The sequence below is a fragment of the Candoia aspera genome, chromosome 3 (genome assembly GCF_035149785.1).
Source record: "Candoia aspera isolate rCanAsp1 chromosome 3, rCanAsp1.hap2, whole genome shotgun sequence".
Classification (NCBI taxonomy): Eukaryota; Metazoa; Chordata; class Lepidosauria; order Squamata; family Boidae; genus Candoia; species Candoia aspera.
This window is the reverse complement of record NC_086155.1, coordinates 82,150,210-82,169,901: the sequence shown is the minus strand read 5'-3', so window position 1 is coordinate 82,169,901 and position 19,692 is coordinate 82,150,210. Positions and strand designations below refer to the sequence as shown.

Sequence of the window (19,692 nt, the reverse complement as noted above, 5' to 3'; positions counted from 1 at the left end):
TGCATTGTGTCAGAAACTTGCAACTCAAAGATCTTCAGACTCTGAACTAATGTAAACTTTATGCACCAATAAAAACCTGTCAGTAAATATATATACAGTGTATGTATGTGTGTGTGTGTATGTGTATATATATATATATACACATACGCGCACACACACACACACGTACCAATCAATTGGGGCCTTGTGTGGCGCAGAGTGATAGGGGTCAGTATTGCAACCGAAACTCTCCCCACGACCCGAGTTCGATCCCAGTGGAAGCTGGATTCTCTCTCCGGTAGCCAGCTCAGGTTGACTCAGCCTTCCATCCTTCCGAGGTCGGTAAAATGAGTACCCGGCTTGCTGGGGAAGGTGACAACTAGGGAAGGCAATGGCAAACCACCCCAATATAGTCTGCCAAGAAAACGGTCTGAAAATGGCATCCCCCCAAAGGGTCAGACATGACTTGGTGCTTGCACAAGGGACCTTTCATCACACCCATGAATTATTGAATTTCCTTTTTGGACAAGCAGCATAAAGCAGACAGTAGAAAATAAGGTAGAATTACTAAGCTACAGAAACTTATTTATGATCTCTCCTTTATCTGGGAAGACCGTGCCAGATAGAATTCACCATCTGGCTGCTGATCTCCCCCACAATGCCATCCTTGCTTCTTCAGGAATGACAGTCTCCATAAATCCTCACCTGGAAGCCCACTCTGGACAGCTGCTCCTTGTGAGTAAACTGCAGGAACTGAGATTTTTGCAGTCAGCTTGTGAGTTGAATAGCTGGGAGTCGAGGGATTTCAATCAAGTTTACAGCCATAATGCGCTGTATATGGACACAAGGTTCTCACAAGCCTCATTTTCTTAAACTCTTCGGATGTAATTAATTCACAGCTAAAGAGAGATTTTCTGAGCAGCAGGATAAGAGAATTCCACTTGGTGAGTCAACATTCTTTCTGGATAAAAAAGGGGATATTAAAGATTTAAAAACTTTTGGCAAAAAGCTTAACGAGTGGATGTAAGAAGGTTTAAAACAGATAAAGGGGATAGTTATTTTGAAAGATGTTTTGGTGAAAGTGCTTTTGAATAAATTGGAATTAAAATAGACTAATGAACTGGACCTTCATGAGAATGTTTCTTGTTTACTATTAAAGAGCAGACAATTGGTGGATTTTACAAAACAGAAGGTAAAGGTAACATGAGCCAGACTGTGATGTTGACTGTAACTACAGAGTGCTATTTGAGACTAAAGTATTAAGGGCACAGGAAGACAAAATAGAAAAAAAGGGAAAGCTTGCCTTTTACTCTTTCCCTTGCAACTGAGACTTTCACTTTTGGATTACAATATTACAATGGCAACCACCAGAAAAGCAGCAAAAACAGCAGAGGGGAAGAGAGGATTGCTAGAGCAACCTGCTCCAAGGGGTGTCTTGATCTCTTTTTCCAGACAAAGTGACCAAGTTTTGCAGTAGCATTTTAATACAAGACTGAAGATTGATAATACAGATGTAATTGTTCTTAAAAAATTCCTATTAGAATCTTGCATAAGAGAAAAGAGTGTTCCTTTTTTGACTGAGAGATTAAATCAGAAAAAGATTACATTTTGATGAGACAAATTGGAAGGTGTTAAACAGAAGTTTTGACTGAATTGTGGTTGCTATAGAAAGAAGCAATAGTGGAGGATTATAACAAGAAATTAACATGATTTTTTTCAAAATAAGGTACTGATTTAAGAATGGTTTGGGACGCAAGTAAAGCTTTTATTAGGGGTCATTTTATACAATATAAAAGTGAAAAAAATCAAGAAAAAACAGGCTATTTTGGATGAGATAAAGGCAAAATTAAATTTCTAGAGAAAAGTATTTCTCAACAAATTAAGCTTTTAAAATGACAATTATCTGTGTTAACAGTAAGAGAAATGGAAATAAAAATTAAAGTAAAAAAAATTGAGTTTGCAAACAAGCCAAGGAAGTGGTTGGCATATAAATTATGAAAAGAAAAGAAAATGATACTGAAATTACAAGAGATACTGTATTAACAGATAGCATGGTTATACAAAAAGCATTTCATTAATATTATTCCAACTTGTGTAAAGGAAGTGACATTGTTAAAATTATTGTTAGACATGCCATATTGAGAATATGGAATAGATGCAAACCCAGTTTGTGCCCGAAAACACCTTTGTGGGTCTCAGTACAAGAAGCATTTTAGAGACAAGAAATAATATGCAAACATAAATAGGTAACCTGTTGTGAGATACTAGAATTTTGTCAAGAAGGCAATATAAAGTAAAATCAAGAAGAACTGGTAGCAGAGGGATAGTTGCCAATGGTTTTCTTATCTACAGTTATTAGATTTAAAGTAGACAAAAGAGTTCATGGTTTTGAACCTTGTAAGACTGAGTTTGAAATAGAATTGTGTACAAATGATGTGCAAAACATGTAATTGCTAAAATGTATAAACTTGTATTGCAATTTGAAACAGACGAACAAGTGAAAGAATGTATGATAAAGTGAGCTAAAAACTTAGGTTATAATATACAGATGGAAAAATGGGAAAATATGTGGTTAAAAGGATTGAAATTTACAGTATGTTACAGTCTTAAAGAGCTTTTATAAAATGATGTACTATTGGTATATGTCACCAGAGAAATTGCCTAGAATAATGTATAAAAGCACTTTAAATTTATGTTGGAAATGTGAACAAGAAGGGACATTTTATCATGCTTGGTGGACGTGTAAAAATGCTAGAAAACTTTGGATTTAAATACATGCACTGATTGAGAGGATGTTAAAGATTAATATACAACTAAGACCAGAGGTTTTTCTTTTGGGACTGATGGACCAACAGTTGGAAAAAAGTCATGGAGTTTTGTTTTTGTATACGATAACTGCAGCGAGATTATTGTATGCACAAAGATGGAAAGATTCAGCATTACCCGGAATGGTTGGTGAAGATGATGGAACTTGCTGAGATGGCCAAATTGACTTCTTTGATCAGAGAAAAAGACAGCATCTATGTTTATTGCTGACTGGAAACCTCTTACGGACCTTTTGCGTAAAAGGAAAAAACGAACTTATGATTTATGGTTTCGATGATTAGACTGGATAGATTATAGAAAGAAGAGAGTCATGTTGTAACTTTAGAGTAAGGTAAATTTATAATTGTACTTCTACCTGCTGTAAAGAAGATTGGAAGCCACTTCTTTGTATCTTTTTTTTTCTTTTTTCTTTTTTCTTTTTCTATTTTTCTATTACTTTTTTCCCTTTCTTGCACTTTTAGCTTTCTCTTTGATTTCTTTCTTTTTCTTTTCTCCTCCTTACTTTATATTAGTTTGTATTAGTTTTTACCTTTTTTCTTAAACTTTTAATAAAATTACTTACAGACATCCATCCATCTATCCATCTAATTTATTTCTTCCCATTCATATAGGTACCCATCTGAACCCAGTACTCTGGTCAGCTAACAATAGTTAAATACAAAACATAAGAAATAAATATATATTAGCAGCTAAAATAAAACAACAAATAATAATCAACATAACTACCTCATGGGCTCTAACTGACATTCTGACATTCACCCCATGCCTAGGAACACAGCCATGGGTTATATTAGAGATATGAGATAATAAAGAGAGGAAAGCATAACTAAAAACCAGTTTACACTAGCACCATTCATTATATCTTTCCATACTTTTCTATGATTGCAAACCATCCTTCCTTCTACCATATCCGTACGTTTCATATAGTGCATTTTGTACTTTAAGCTTCTCACCTTTCTTTTTTTGAGGATCTTGTTAGCTTCATCCAGCTGCAGTGCTCTCAGCTGTCCTCTTCTTCATTTATTGTTCCTTCATATATTTGTTTTGCAGTTTGATATGCATGACCACCACAATGTACCTACATTGTACTGATAAGTCACTTTTGTATTCAGCCCACATTCAGCACCATCTATTCTTGACCTTATTTTATCACAAGGTACACAAATTCTTGTTCAACATTTTTTACTTTTATGTATAAATTGAAGTTGTTCATTCTGTTTTGTCTATCCAATACAACTGTCTGGGTCTTTGATACATTTTTAGAACTATCTCTTGCTGCATCATGTAATTTGGTATTTGCTGCAAATCATTCCAGTGTAGTACAGCATCATCTGCATACAATATGGCACTACAAGCATTCCTTATAAATTCATTCATAAATATATTAAACAGTCAAGAGGACTTCACACATCATTGTCTAACTTCTTGCTCAGCGTTAGAACAAACAAATATTTAGTTTGTTGATATCAGCACCAATACAGTGGTGGTGAGCTTCCCAGCTAATAGGGTGTGGTCTAATTATATGGTATCCTTTATTGTATGCTGCCCAGAGTTATGTGACATGGGCACTATATAAATGTGATAAATAAATAAATATCCTGATATTTTGCTAGCAACTGTGGCTGGCATATTCATAAGTGAAAGTGATCTGCTCTGAACCTCATCACCAAAGTATTCAGATTATTCTCATACGTGCTTTATTTCCATCATATACTACTTATATCACATTCAGCAATGCACTTTCAATTCTGTATTTGCATAAATTAAAATTTATTTTATTATACGTTCTAAATCAGTGGTTTTTAACCTTTTCCACCTCACGGCTCAATATTGATAATATCAATATCAAAAACATATTGAGCCACCTGAATAATTCACCAGTCCCCTGGGGTCCCCAGGCCTGATGGCACAACCAGGTTTTGAGGGACCTTTGGAAAATCAAAAGTGATGAAGCCAGCCTCACTTTTGTGGGGGAGTACCTATGTTTGCAGTACTTTTAACAAAATGTGGCTTTGGCTGCTTGATCTACTAGCGTGGTTGTACCTTGAAGCTATTTTGCCTCTGAAGGACTTGTGGCTACACTTGAAAGGATTAGCTAAGCCCTGTGCTTCAGATTCTTCATTTTGAGAATTTAATATTTTTCTTTTCATAAAACCAATATTACAGAGGAACGCAAGGAACAATGAAATCAGATTAGCTGAATAATCAAACAAATAAAATCCAAAATAATTGTTTTTCTGGGATCACATCTTAAGTTATGGCATAAAGGATTTTGTTTATAAGCGTTATCTCATTTTTTAAAAATTTCCAGATGTGATTTCAGAGCACAAAATTCATATGCAGTTAGTATCTGCTAGACTTCTGTAATCTAGATTTTTCACAACTCAGGCAAATGAATTATATTTCTATATAGTTTTAAATTATAAATTATATTTATTTATTTATTTCTCAAATTTTGCTACTGCCGATCTCCCCCCCCCAAGAGGGACTCTTATATCTATTAGTCATGGCATTTTTCTGATTTGTCCTTGATTACTGAAGTAAATGGCTTAGCACTGATTATATGTTGCTGAATATGTTGTTTCATATTGATGCTAGAAAGCTAGAGTTGATTTTAAAATGCTCTGCTTGATATGAATGTCATGTATGTGAAGTTACAATAACTCACATGAGACTTGCTACTAATGATCTGTTTGTCTATTTCTAAATGCATCTAATCCTCTCCATACTTCCTCTTGCCCCTAACTGAGGTGCCAGGTGCCAAGAGAAGCGCTGTCCGTAAATAGTAGGCAAGTTTGGTTCAGTGACATAGCAATGCTTGCAGATTTTTGATTTCTTAATTTCTAGAGAAATATATCACTTTGTACAATAGTAATGCCTGTGCTGCTCATTGATTGCCCATGCTTCAGCTGGTAAAGTTTGATAGTTCTAAGGGTATAGTGCCATCACTATGAATATTTTTGAAATACATTTGACTTTAAGGCCTGTTGTTATTTATGAAGAATTGTAAAATGATTACTTTTATATAGGCCGTTCCACTGGAACTTTTTCATCTGAAGCCTCCCACATGTTTTCTAATTTGCTGTTGTTTTAATTGTCTAGACATAGCTACAAATGCCAATGAGAAAAAAAAGAATGATGTTTGTAAACAACTTTCCAAAAGGAATAAACTATAATAGTTTTTTGCATATTCAGGTGACAGAGTAATAGATGTAGGGTCAGAATGGCGAACATTCAGCAATGACAAAGCAACTAAAGACCCATCTCGAGTTGGAGATACCCAGAATCCTCTCCTTAGTGATGGAGATTTGACTACAATGATTGGCAAGGTAATATATAAATTTTTAACCTTAACATGTGTGAATGTTTTAATGTTCAAAGATATATTGCATTAACAAGAAAATTCTGCTAAACCTGAATTTCTTAGTCCTAAGACTGGGAGTGCTTTTGTTTTGATAATTTCTTGATATTCTCACTTGTACAGTATTGGCTAGTTTTTTCTCCCAATATGAACAATGCAGGAAGCATTACCTTGAATTCTTTGAGAAATTTATATCAGAAGTTTAGCTTTCTTATGCTTTCTCACCGATTTATCGTTCGTATATCCAGGGCTAATTCATATAAATCTAATAGTCTGGTGCTATTACCAAAATAAGATGCTTTCACATATCCATATGAAGTTCTTCATCACTGTGAAAATCTGAAAGTAATACTTTTATTTTGTTTGCCAAGTAGAGACAAAACTACTGTCTTAGCATACCTTATACATCAACAGCATTTTTTACTGCAAGAATTTCTAGGGTTAGTTTCCATAACAGGAAGAACTATTGTAAATTAGTAAATGAACTGTAAAATGTAGTACAGTGATAACCATTTTTATCTCAACTTGTTGTATGCTTTGCAAATTTTCACCATTCTTTCCAAAAACAAATTGAGGAGTTATGAGGGCTGGAATGGTTTGCTTTTAAGAAGTTTTAAGATTATTATTGGAGTACTGAATGCATCTGCAGGTGTACTTGACAAAGTATATATGTTTTGCCAGGTAAACTAATGTGCATAAAGAATGTTGGGCTAAAGATGAGATTAGCTTCAAAAGGATCTCTCTAAGATGTATATAGGGATATGCCCAGGCTCTAAACATTCAGATTCTTCTTTGTGATCATTGTGACCTTACACATTGTTTTTTGCACCTGTGCAAAGCCCCATTGATAACTTTCCATAGCTTAAGAGATTTTTGATGGCAGTCTTGTCTTCTCTGCGTACACACTTGACTGCCATATTATTTGCATATTATTTGACTCTGAGCATTCGTTTTGTCCATAGATTTTTATTCAGACTTTGACATGGAGACAATAGCTCACATACTTCTGGAATGTCCTATCTACCACTTTTGGAAGGCAGAATTACTCTCCCCTCTAATTACAAATTATTCAGACCACTCTCATATGTCAGTTGTGCACTACCTATTAAGCAACCAGAATCTGGAAGTCTCTGAAATTGTAACTAAATTTTGTAGCATTGATATGCCAATTAGGAGTTTTTGGACCTGACTATTTTCGTAGATGTATTTAGTGCAGGCATAAATAGGCTTTTATTGGATGCTGTGTAATATATTTTTTAACTTCTGTGTATTTGGTCTCTGACCATCTATTTTAATAAACTAAACATGTCCACTGCAGTCATTCAGTATGACAACCAAAAACACTCTAGGAGCAAGCCTGGAAGTGCTTGTCTACCAATCTCCTTGCCACTGGTGACAACATGGTGTCATCTAGGTGATTTCCGAGAGGAGATACTGATTTTGAACTGTGTTAAAAGGGAACAAGGTGAGTCACTCACATTGTTCCCTTTTAACACAGTTCAAAATCAGTATCTCCTCTCGGAAATCACCTAGATGACACCATGTTGTCACCAGTGGCAAGGAGATTGGTAGACAAGCACTTGTTCCAGAAAAGACAGGCCAGCCTAGTCCTGAACGAGTCCAAAGATAAAGAACAAAAAAATGTGAAACTTACGCTTTAATCCTGATCTCTGCCTTTCTGCCCTAAAAGCCAGTCCTCATCTTCATAAAATGGGGCTCCTTGCCTGACCAGTTACCTCAGGCTCCCCTGCCACCAGTAGCTTAGTTAGTGGACTCTCAATTAAGTCTTCTATTCCCACATATTGTTGAAGTAATCAAGAATCTATCTTTGTCTTGACAATGAGCAATCCAAGATAACATTCTAAAGACTGTTGTTCCTTGTCTCAGTATTACTGGAACTAAGACATTGTTCTCCAGTTCAGGACCATGTTGACTTGAGTGGCTCAGTAGAGTTCATTTTGCTGGTAAGGAATAAACTAAAACAAGAAACAAAAACTTTTATTTAATCCTCCCCCCATTAGAAGGAACTGGTACACTACCCAAATACAATTCACATTATCAGTTAAACTAAAATAAAAGCAGTATTTACAGAAGCACTAAAATATCAATATACATGACGTATTTACTGTTAGTATAAAAATAACAGATAAGCATTCAATTCAAACATGGTTCAACTTACCAGTTGTGTGTTTTACCATTACCATTTACCACATCCAGTTCATGGGAACTGTCATCAGTGCCACCAGAGGAGCTGCTTTTCTCCCACAGTGATAGCCCTGCAAGTTGGGCTGGACTCAGTTTGAGAGTGAAAGCTTGTACAAGCTTTCCAGTTGCTCAGAGATGCGTTGGCAGTTACTTTGGTAGATGATGTTGCATGACTTCAGAAATGTCCCTTACAAATGTGGTACTTCCATACTGTCCCATTTGGGACAGATGTCAGGCTTCTTCTGTATCCAACTAGATGTCAAAGAGTTGCTGTGTGGTAGTTGACTTCAGATAATATAAGAAATAACCTTTGTGCTCCCTTTCTGATTCACTACTGAAGCATCCATGTCAAGACCTTTTGTGTTGAAGATACTTGGTAGACAAACTTACCTGACATCAACAATGAAGCTGCTAGCAGTTTGGAAGATGCCATGAGTGTTCAAGGGTTTACCCTGAGGTCAGATAGATCAGGATGTATCAAACAATAGTTACATAAAAGTGCATGAAATCCACCTTCCTTTTGTATCTCACCTTAGAGCTTTGGCCTTAATACACAATCTTCTTAGTGACAATCCACATGGTAGATTACATGTTGACCAACTAATTCATCCAGACCTACCAGTGACATATGAATTGCAGCAGTACACTTCAGTGATGACCCTCATCAAATGCTATTGGAACCAGTTTGGTATAGCGACTAAGATGCTAGACCAGAAATGTGGAGACTGTTAATTTTAGTCCTCCCCTAGGCATGAAAGCTGTCAGGATGACTTTCAGCCTAACTCACCTCACAGGGGGATTGTGGTGGGGAAAATAGGAGGTGGAAGCATTAGATATGTATGCTGTCTTGAGTTGACCAAAAATAAAAGGCAGGATAAAAATGTAATCTGCTGAATGATCTCTCTGCATTTCATGGCAATAGAAAATTACTCCTAATGTTTTTCTTCTCCTGGACAATAACTTAAACTTTTTTTTCCATAGTTCCCTTGATAACCAGGTATGTGCAGGAATTTAACCAACTATATTCTCATTATCCCTTGGTGGTCTCCACAACCATGGTTTGCTTCATATTTACGGCTGGGTCACTACAAATAACTTTATCTCCCCAAATGCTTGAGTTGGTTATCCCTCTATCAGTGATAAGTTTACCATTTGAATTTTAATCTTGTCTGTTTTATGATGTGGAGATTTTGGTCATGACTCCCCTCAAGTCACAAATAGATAAGATTCTGCTGTCTTTCAGGAAACCTCTATCATAAACTCTTAACACCAAAAAGTTTAGGTATTTTACTAATTATTTGAAAAGTAACTCTGCAGTGTCAGATTGTTTTATGTTTTAGCTTTCAAGTTTAAGGAAGTGTGGTTTAGCTTCTTTATCTTCATTGAAAGTATATATAGCAGCTGTTTTATCATTTAACCTGTTTGAATTTTTGTCCTTTTTTTTTGTAATCTGAGTTATAAAGTTTGATACATTTTCATCTGCCAGTATCCTTTCCAGTTTGACACATTATTTTGTTGATACTGTTCAAGTTAATGTCAGAGCTTTTTGAACTGATGGCTACAGGTCTTATCCATACTTGTTTCAGCAGTCATCACAGTATCTTAACTTACTAGGGAGCTGTATGTTTTGCACAGGGATGTACATTGTATCACTCTGTTTATAAATAGAGTGGTCTTCTACTGAGACATGGGTTTTTTGCCAGAATCCATGTCTGAGTTACATAGTCAACAAAACATTGTAAGCTAGCCTTGATATATTATGTTATCAGTGGAGCATGAGCTCCCACTTACTTCTTCATGGGTATTAAGAAAGTAAGACCCAACATTTACAGTGTAGTTAACTGTGAAATTAGAATATTGCCATATCTTTGTTTTGGGAAGAGGTTAAGAAAAGCTTTCCTCAAAGTCAGCTCAGTGATAGAATGGCTAACTGGACAATTAATATTTGCAAGACAGCTTAAAGGTGCTACAATGATAGGGCTGGATATTTCACTTTTAATTTCTGCAATTCATTGTCACAAGATAGGTCTATTGTTAGGTATTTTGGTGTCAAGTTGCAGCCCGTTGCCCCAAGGTTCCTCTCCTTCCATGGATAATTCATGCAGATTATTGGATTTGTAGGGAAGAAATAAACTTTAATATTTATTTAGCAAAACCAGATATAATTTTCTATGGTGTAATGAGTATAAAGTGAATACCACCTTAATCTAGTGCCTAGAGATTTGTCTTTTAATTTTTTCTTTTCCGATTGCATTGAATCTTCTTCCTCGGAAGGTAGAATTTAAGATGTGTGGCTAAATCCAGTAATTCCCTAAGCACATAAAAAGAAAAAAAAAAAGCATATTTATCTCTGGGGGGAAAACACCAAAAGCTGTAGCTGGGTAATATCTTTCTTAAGACCAACCAACCAAAGTGCACCCAAAGAATGTGTAAGCTTTCCAAAGCTCTCCTTTAGGCATGGTGTTTCAAAAACAAATCTGATCTTCCTACTTTCCCCATCCTTTTTTTTTTTTTTTGGTAATGCTTGGTACACAGTTCTGGGGAGCTAAAGAGTAGCGCTCTGTATAATATTTTGGTTGCTCCTAATACAGGTATTACTCAGTTACAGATTTTGTCACATGCACAAACAAACACACAATGACAATGATTATTTTATAAAAATATAAATCTTCTACAAGATCATGCAGTATGTAAGGTCAGCAGCTACTACATTGGGCATTTTTTCTATACTGGACAATGGTTTGGCAAACAGAATAGTCGTCTTGTTGATAAGAAAGAGAATGTTAAATGTTGGATTCAAGTTGTTTTACTCTAAAACATTAGTGGATACTGAATTGAAGCCATGAGTTGTGCGGTAGGACTCTGGGGAGAAAAAAAGGATGGAAAGGATTCCTCCTGCTTCTGTTGCATAGGCTGTCTGTCACTTGCCCAGAGTTCCTGCTTAGATAGTTCTTCTCTGCCATTGAGTTTCCCCATCCGGTGCTCTCTGTCATTTTGGACTACAGCTCCAGTTGCCCCAGCCAGTATGATTCAGGCAGGGAGGAGAGGGAACATTCTTGGGTTGACAGTTCGTTCCTTCAAATATGTTCTCCACCCAGATCCTACTTTCACTCTTCACTTTTTATTTTCTGGAGTGTGCTTGGTCCAGATTTAAGAAATTTTATTTTTTGTGAACAACAGAAGGTGGCTCTCTTCCTCCTCATTTTGTTAAGAAAGCGTAGAAATAACGTATTATGGATAAATAGCACATTAAAGCATATGTATGTGTGGTTCCTCATCTCCCTGGTTTCAGGTAGACAATGAAATACATAAGATAATTCAAACCAAAAGTACTCCTTTCCAAGTTGTTTTTCTTCTGAGCTGACCTGGCTGGTGGCAAAGACTATACTTCCCATCTGTGGAGTTTTACAGAAGGTTAATAGTTCATACTTGCCTACTGCAGAAGGCCAGCAGGAAGACAGAGAAAATAGGTGGCCTTCTTCTGAATTTTCTGCCAGTTCCATGTGCTTTTAATAGGAATTGAACATAGATAATGGCTGGTGATGAAGTAAGAAACAGTGGCATCCTAAATATATTTAACTCCTCCTCTGCTTTCTCTCTGGTTCCAAATCAGCGTCAAGCCATCTTAATAGGAGAATGCATGAAGAAAAAAAAATCATTAGTTCATCATTTGGTGGAATTTTTATAGGAATTACCTTGACCTTGATTTATTCAGTCCATGCTTTAGATACTTAATCAGTACCATGGTAATGTATGACTAACTGTACATCAGTCTGAAACCCCACTGAAATTCCACTTTAGTTGTTCCTTTTGTTCTGTGTAGTGTGGTATTTGCTTTGAGCTTGTTAAAATGGGATTTCACATTCTATAAAAACTAGGTAGGCAACTGATTTCTAAATTTGAGGTGCTAATTGCTTGTGGAAGGATAGCTTTTATAAATGAACGAAATGAACATTATAAAGCACTTTATCTTTACACGATATGTGCTTTATGGATTTTAAATTTGTTCTGTAATCCATGTTGAGAGGACACATCTAATCTCTTCTTTGTTGATAATCCCCTTATTATTAGGGAAATAATAGTAAAGAGTGGTGTTTAAGTTAGGTGGTGTATTGTCTCCCAGTTCATCTCACCTCCCAGAAGATATTCTTAAGATGTGTATTTCGTGTGAATGTGAATGCGCTCTGTTCCTCCACCATTTTTCTGCAGGGCACTGGTGCAGCTAGTTTTGATGAATTTGGGAATTCAAAGTATCAAAACCGTCGCACTATGAGTAGCTTTGACCGTGCAATGATGAATGCCTTTAAGGAAATCGCTAGCATGGCTGACAGAATCAACCTTCCCCGAAATATAGTTGTAAGTTACGCTTTGTCCTCTGAAATTTCTCTGGCATTCATTTCCCATAATATAATGAACACAGGTATTTTTGATATTATTGCTAATTAAATGGCCTGGAGTTAATTGAATTTTGTCTGCTTGCTTTGAAGGATCGAACAAATAATTTATTTAAGCAAGTGTATGAGCAGAAGAGCCTGAAGGGAAGAAGTAACGATGCCATTGCGTCTGCTTGTCTCTACATTGCTTGCAGACAGGAGGGTGTTCCTAGAACATTTAAAGGTGAGTGTTCAGTGACATGTGCTTCAACTGCTTATCAACATAGTTGACACCAACTTGTATAATCTTTCTTTTTCTTCAGTATGCAAGTACAGTGAAGCAAATCTTGTACTTCCAAAACTTGCCTGTGCTTTGTACTTCAAACTTTTCTGACCTGTGTTTTTGTGTAATGTAGGATTTAAAAGACAGAAACTGCTTAAAAGGGTGATAGTGTGGTTGTGTTAAAGCAATGATGGGAATTAACTATACTGAGGTGGGCTTTGCATAGAAGATGTAATACAAAGAACCCCACCCCCACTATGTAATAAATATATTCAGGCATCAGGCCTGCCTCATTAAATAGCTCTTTGAAGAATATTCTAAAATATTTGGCGAGCTGAATGGTTAGAGGAATAGGACATTATTACTCCCTGTATCACTGTAGTAAAAATTATTATGGTTCAAATAACAAGCAGCCAAAATCAACATAATTTGATTAACTGTATGGTAGCTGTGAGAGCCCATTTGGTGTAGTGGTTTAGGCATCAGGCTAGAGACCGAGAGTTCTAGTCCCATCGTAGGCACGAAGCCAGCTGGGGGACTTTGGGCCAGCCCCCCTCTCTCAGCCTTAGGGAGTAGGCCATGGCAAACCACTTTTGAAAAACCTTGCCAAGAAAACTGCAGGGACTAGTCCAGGCAGTCTCCAGAAGACTGACTCTAAGGCACCAGGGGAAAAAAAGAAGGTAGCTGTAATTGCAAGAAGCAACTGTTCGTTTATTTATTTACTGTCTTATTTAATTTTTTTTCCACTTTTGTTTAAGTCAATCAAGGCAGCATATATATCTAATGCTCCAGCCTCATCCACAACAACCCTGTGAGGTGGGTTTGGCTGGTAGAGAATGACTGGCCCAAAGTCACCCAGCTGGCTTTCATGCCTATAGGAGAACTAGAACTCTCAGCCTCCCAGTTTTATTATGCTAATCAATGAATCAATCAATCATGTATTTATTGTTTTGACACTGGTCATTACAAATAAGATAAAACCTGCAGAAAAGTGGCCAAAGATTAATAAAATACATTAAAATGTACAAAATTCAGTAAGAACCTGCCAAACTGGTTCTCTGTTGCACCAAAGCCTACTGTTACCATGCATTGTTTGGAATACCATTTCTCCAAGCAATTAACAACTTCCATGAATGTTTGTATTAATGTGTGGTTTTTAATACGTTTTTCTAACCTTTGAACAGTTTAAGGTTGCAGAAAGTTATATGCAGTTTGACTTAGTGTTGCATCCCAGTAAAGCTTATATAGATGTAATTGTAGTGATTCAAAAAAACAGGCAAAGCCACACATTGATATATAATTTGAAATCAACAAATTGATTACATTTTCCCCCTCATTTTGAGGTTTTTTTTTTCTTGAAATGAAAATAAATGAGGAAAGACTGATGCAAGGAAATTAAGACTTTTATTTCTCCACTGTTCCAAAGGATATCATTATTCTTTGCAGTCGTTGAACTAGACAAGTATTTTCACTTCCATAACCTTTTGCTGAAAGTTCAACATGTTTTTTAAATAATGTCAATTTCTACTTTGTGTATGTGTGTGAATGAATATAGCAATTAACCCTGATTTTATCAGTTAAAAACTGCCATAATATGACACAGAGTTAAGCTCTCAAAATTGACCTCAGTTTATTAGTTACATAGATTAATTTTATATCTGTGCTATGAAAATGTAACCATTAACAATGAAAGAACTGAGTGTTGAGCTTTAATTGTTGGGATAGGTGACTGAAAGTGTTGATTTTAATTCACTGTGACCTTGTTTATGGCTTTTTTTTTTAGAAATATGTGCTGTGTCCAGAATTTCCAAAAAAGAAATAGGTCGGTGTTTCAAACTCATCTTGAAAGCTTTAGAAACAAGTGTGGATTTGATCACTACTGGAGATTTTATGTCCAGATTTTGTTCAAACTTGGGTCTTCCTAAGCAAGTCCAGATGGCAGCAACGCACATTGCGCGTAAAGCTGTGGAATTAGATTTAGTTCCTGGGAGGAGCCCTATCTCAGTTGCAGCTGCAGCTATTTATATGGCTTCGCAAGCCTCAGCTGAAAAGAGGACACAAAAAGGTAATACCTTTGTGTTTCGACGAAAGTATGTTTTGTTCATGCCAGAAGTTGTTCTTTTGAAAAGAGAAAGAATTGGCACTGATGCCAGAAGCCCTGCTTTGCAATAAGGACCCTTCTGTTTTACGTGAAGTACCTGTCCAGTAGTCAGTGCCTGAATTTCTATTACTTCTTCTGGGTTAAGTTAGTAGGCTGTCAAATTATTTGCAGAGCATACTAAACCATGGTTTGCTGAATAAGCCACAAAGGCTGGGTTTGTACCCCATATTAAGTTAAAATAAAACAAACCATATTTTTGCTTTGTGTGATGAGCAAACCCAGCTAATGGCAGACTGGGCACTTCTCAGAAGAGAAATCAAACTGTCCTGTGAACTGTAGAGGTTACTATAGGCACTTCAGGTTGGACCAGAAAAAACTGAAAATAAATATAAATGTCTGGAGCACAGGTACCATGTACTGTTGTTGACCTCTGCAGCAAAACCCTCTCTGTTTCTCTACACCTTAGCTGGTTTGTGTTAGTCGAAACCAGCCTTAAAAGTGTCTGAATTTAAATATCAGGGCAAAAGTCCTATGTTGTAAATTATAAAATGCATTTTGGAAGCACATCAGAGTTTTAAGTATTACTTGTGAATTTTGAGGATTAGATTTCTAGAAAATGCTAACTTACCTACTTTGGTTTTTATTTCAGAAATTGGAGACATTGCTGGTGTAGCTGATGTTACAATAAGGCAGTCATATAGGCTGATTTATCCACGTGCTCCAGACCTTTTCCCAGCAGATTTCAGATTTGACACTCCTGTGGACAAACTGCCCCAGCTGTGAAACTTCAAAGGCTACTTCTAGATCCTCAAAAATAATTTTTGACTTACAAAAGCAGTAAGCATATAAAAGCTGTACTGCCAAGCCTTCAGTTGCAGGACTGGTTAAAGGATATGGAAAAGCCTATTGGATGAATCGGAGCACACATTCCAGATATAAACAAAATAATTTTGTGGCATTTTTATGTATATATTAGTGAATTTAAGTATTTAACAACCATTGCAGCAAACTTAATTTTCTATTCTGTGTATTTAGATTTCTTTCATAGAGATCTAGTGAAATGTATTTTGGAAAATTCAAATCAGAATAAACTGTTTTCGAAAAACAGTACTGACCTATAAGTTTTGCTGTATGTGACTTTGTTCTAAATAAATATCCAAGTGGAAAATGTAACCTTTAAAAATTGTTCAGTTTTCCTAATTAGATTCTGTCCATGGATTTTTATATTGTTTCTTGATAACTATTAGTTAATTATAATGGGAAGTTTTAATTCAGAGAAAACATAGTTCATATAATAATAAAAATACTTGTAGAAAATTTTTTCCATTCACCTTAGGAAAAGATTTAACCATGTCAAGGTTATGCTTTGATTCATTCTATTTAAAGTCCCACAAATCAAGAGTATGACTCTTCATTTTCTTGTGTGGCTACTTGAAAAAGTGATCCAGCCATTTTATGTTCATAGTCTCTGTCATAGGAGGCAGATTTTTCTGATGCCTAGTGTTGATTTTTTTTTTTTAAATCAGTTCAGTCATGTTTGATTCTCAGACTGCCTGGACAAGTCCCAATTTTCTTGGCAAGGTTTCTCAAAAGTGGTTTGCCATTGCCTCCTTCCTAGGGCTGAGAGAGGGGGACTGGCCCCAGGTCTCCCAGCTGGCTTTATGCCTGAGGCAGGACTAAAACTCACGGTCTTCTGGTTTCTAGCCTGATGCCTTAACCACTAGTGTTAAGGCAAACTGTTGAATAGAACTGGACATCATCTTTCCTCTCTTCACAAAGCCAGGAACATTCTTCTGTCAGTAACTATTATCTAGTTAAAAAGAACTGGACTATTAACAAGCCATCTGAAGACACTTGAGTGTGTTTTGAACTATTGTTGAACAGGAAGATGGAAGCTGAATCCAAGGTTCTTCACCCCACATGTTCAACTGTTTCTCTCCAACCTGATATTCCAGCAGCTACCTGTTGCCATTGCTGTTGCCTGTTTTTCTTTAGCAGAGTTGAAGTCATTTTAACTACTGACACAAAGCTGAGGCCAAAGAAAACTGTGTGTGTGTGTGTGTGTGTGAAAAAAAGGGGGTGAGTGGGATCTATAGTCCCTCCAGGCCATTGAGATGGAACTGGGAAATTGCATACTTTGGTTTAATGATTATGCAGCATTTTTAGGTGAATTATAAATAAACTTTTTGCGGCTAGAAGCCCTTGTCCAAACTGAGCAGTTTGCAAAATCAGGCTCAGTCCTCTTCGGGGTTTTGTTTTTGTGTTCCTTTGTTGCTTCTGCATTAAGCTATAACAGCATGGCAACTTTTAAAAAATCTTATGTCTGCTTGGCACAAAGCTTCACAATGTATATTTAAAAATAAAATTAAATCCTGGAGGTTCATATATTTCTGTAATATTCATGGTTCATGAGAGTGGTTTGCAGTCATACGATTTCACAGATCCAAGATTTGGCATTGTTTTGTTAAGGGATGTTACCAAAAGATGGTATTGTCCTGGCAAGTTCTCTCCCACTTTGTATTAATGTCTGAGTGCCATGAAATGGCTTTGTCAGTCTTTGCCTGCAGCAGTCTGTACCATGGAGTAAGGGCACAGAAATACAACTCACAGTAATCAACAGTCATGAATTGGATCAATTTCACCATGTTGTTACAACTGTTATTGGGAAGATGTTCTTACCTTTATCAAGCCGATCTTTGCAATGTTCCCATTCCAACTTAAGATATTCATGGGTGCCCTTTCTCTACCAAATCTGTTAACATCATTTGGTATCTAAATCATAGGCAATTTTTGATATCAGTGGGCTGCACTTAAAACTATTTTTAGAGGCCAAAAACTGCAGTAGATGGAGTATGTCACATTTATGATCGAGGGGATTTTCAGTTTTATCCCTAGATCTTGGAAAGCCTGTTTTATGGTATACATTAACCTTGATCAGCGTTTCACACCTTAAAATGACAACTCTTTTTGATCACCTATAATTTTTGTCACAGCCCCCAGCCCAACTGGATTGTGGGCTTAAATCAGTTTATTACAGCCATAAGGCCAGATACAGTAAAACATCTAATAGAATGGTTACATCTATCTATCTATCATCTATCTATCTATCTATCTATCTATCTATCTATCTATCTATCTATCATCTATATGAAAAACAAAATGAGTAAAATAAGATCTAAAAATAACACAAAATAATGGTATGACTTAATACAGATGGTAGCACAAAACTGGGTGACTTGGGAGGATATTTTTGAGTCCTTGTCCAAAAAAAACGCCTGGAAATTTCTTCAAGATCCGATAAATGAACGCCTGGAGTCCTTATAGAGGGAGCAGCACATTAGCATATGGCTTAGCTTTTCTATTGAGCCATCACCACATGGACATAACCAGAGATTGGGAGTACCCATAAAATGTCCAAAAAGGACTGCTGAGGGCAATGCATCTAGCCTGGCTAAGGCCTTACAACATTTCAGAATTGTCATGGATGAGAAGTGTCTGGAGCAAACCCTTTTGGAAGACGCTGAAATAATGGGGTGTGGCACCTTGCTTTAGTTTGGAGAGCTATATTCTAGTGCATTGAGTGCAGTTCTAGCACTGTCAAAACCTAATGAGCACAGACTTTTCATAGGGAGTCCAATAAATGAATTTTATCTAGGGCTTTTTAAAACCACGATGATTTAAAATAATTAAGTACCAATGGGTCCAAACCTATAGGAAGTAGGGTTAACTTCAGCCAAAATGACTCCAATCATCCTAGTGTCTTGAATTGACTTAGTGCCCAGCAGCATGACAATGTACTTAATATCACGTAGAACACAGAATTGTAGGGTTGGAATGGGCTATTTAGGCCATGGAATTCAAGCCCCTGCTTAGTAGAAAAATCAAAATTAAACCTCTTTCAGCCTCTGCTTGAACATGCCCAGTGAAGAATATTCCACTGTTTAGTGGCTTTTATTGTTAGGAAGCCTTTTTTCCCTAATAGTCACGATCTGCCTTTCTGTAGTTTAAATTCCCTTCTGTCTCCTGTCATCTGGAATGGGAACAGATCTTGACTGGCTTCTCTGATACCATTTCAGGTATTTGAAGATTGCTATTGTATTAACACTCTGTCTTAAATCAGAATTTTCAGTTGTGTCAAATTCCCTTCCTAGGTCTTAAGTTTCTAGTCTTTTGATCATCCTGACCTTAACTGAACATGTTCTAGTGTCTGAATGAAAGTGCAGCACCCAAAATTGGACATGAGTTAGGGTCCGATTAATGCAGAATTCTCATCAGTGTTCCAGTATCTTTTTCGTAAGTATGATTACCAAACCAGATATTCTCCATTTTATTCCTGTGCATTTGATTTTTGTTTCCTAACATTACATCCAGCTCAAAATTAGTTTTCTGATCAGAATCTAATGGGATATTTTGTCAAGAAACAAGATATATTATGAATATAGCTTTCCCATAATATATTAAGGAAGCTACTGAATTAAAATAATGTGGTTTACTTGGCAACAATTTTCTTGACAAATCCATGCTGATCTTTAGTAATTGGAAAATAAGGGCTTCTCTGAATAGT

The 19,692-nt window shown here is 36.4% G+C and overlaps 1 protein-coding gene across 1 annotated transcript in view; it reads left to right on the top strand.

The window, feature by feature from the left end:
- GTF2B (general transcription factor IIB) overlaps positions 1-16,301 on the top strand; it is a 34,174-nt gene extending 17,873 nt beyond the window's left edge. Inside the window, exons 3-7 of the mRNA XM_063298223.1 lie at positions 6,001-6,134; positions 12,581-12,727; positions 12,859-12,988; positions 14,811-15,092; positions 15,778-16,301. Coding sequence (XP_063154293.1) covers positions 6,001-6,134; positions 12,581-12,727; positions 12,859-12,988; positions 14,811-15,092; positions 15,778-15,911 — 827 coding nt within the window. The 3' untranslated portion in view covers positions 15,912-16,301. The remainder of the gene's footprint in view (positions 1-6,000; positions 6,135-12,580; positions 12,728-12,858; positions 12,989-14,810; positions 15,093-15,777) is intronic.
- The last annotated feature ends 3,391 nt before the right edge of the window (positions 16,302-19,692 follow it).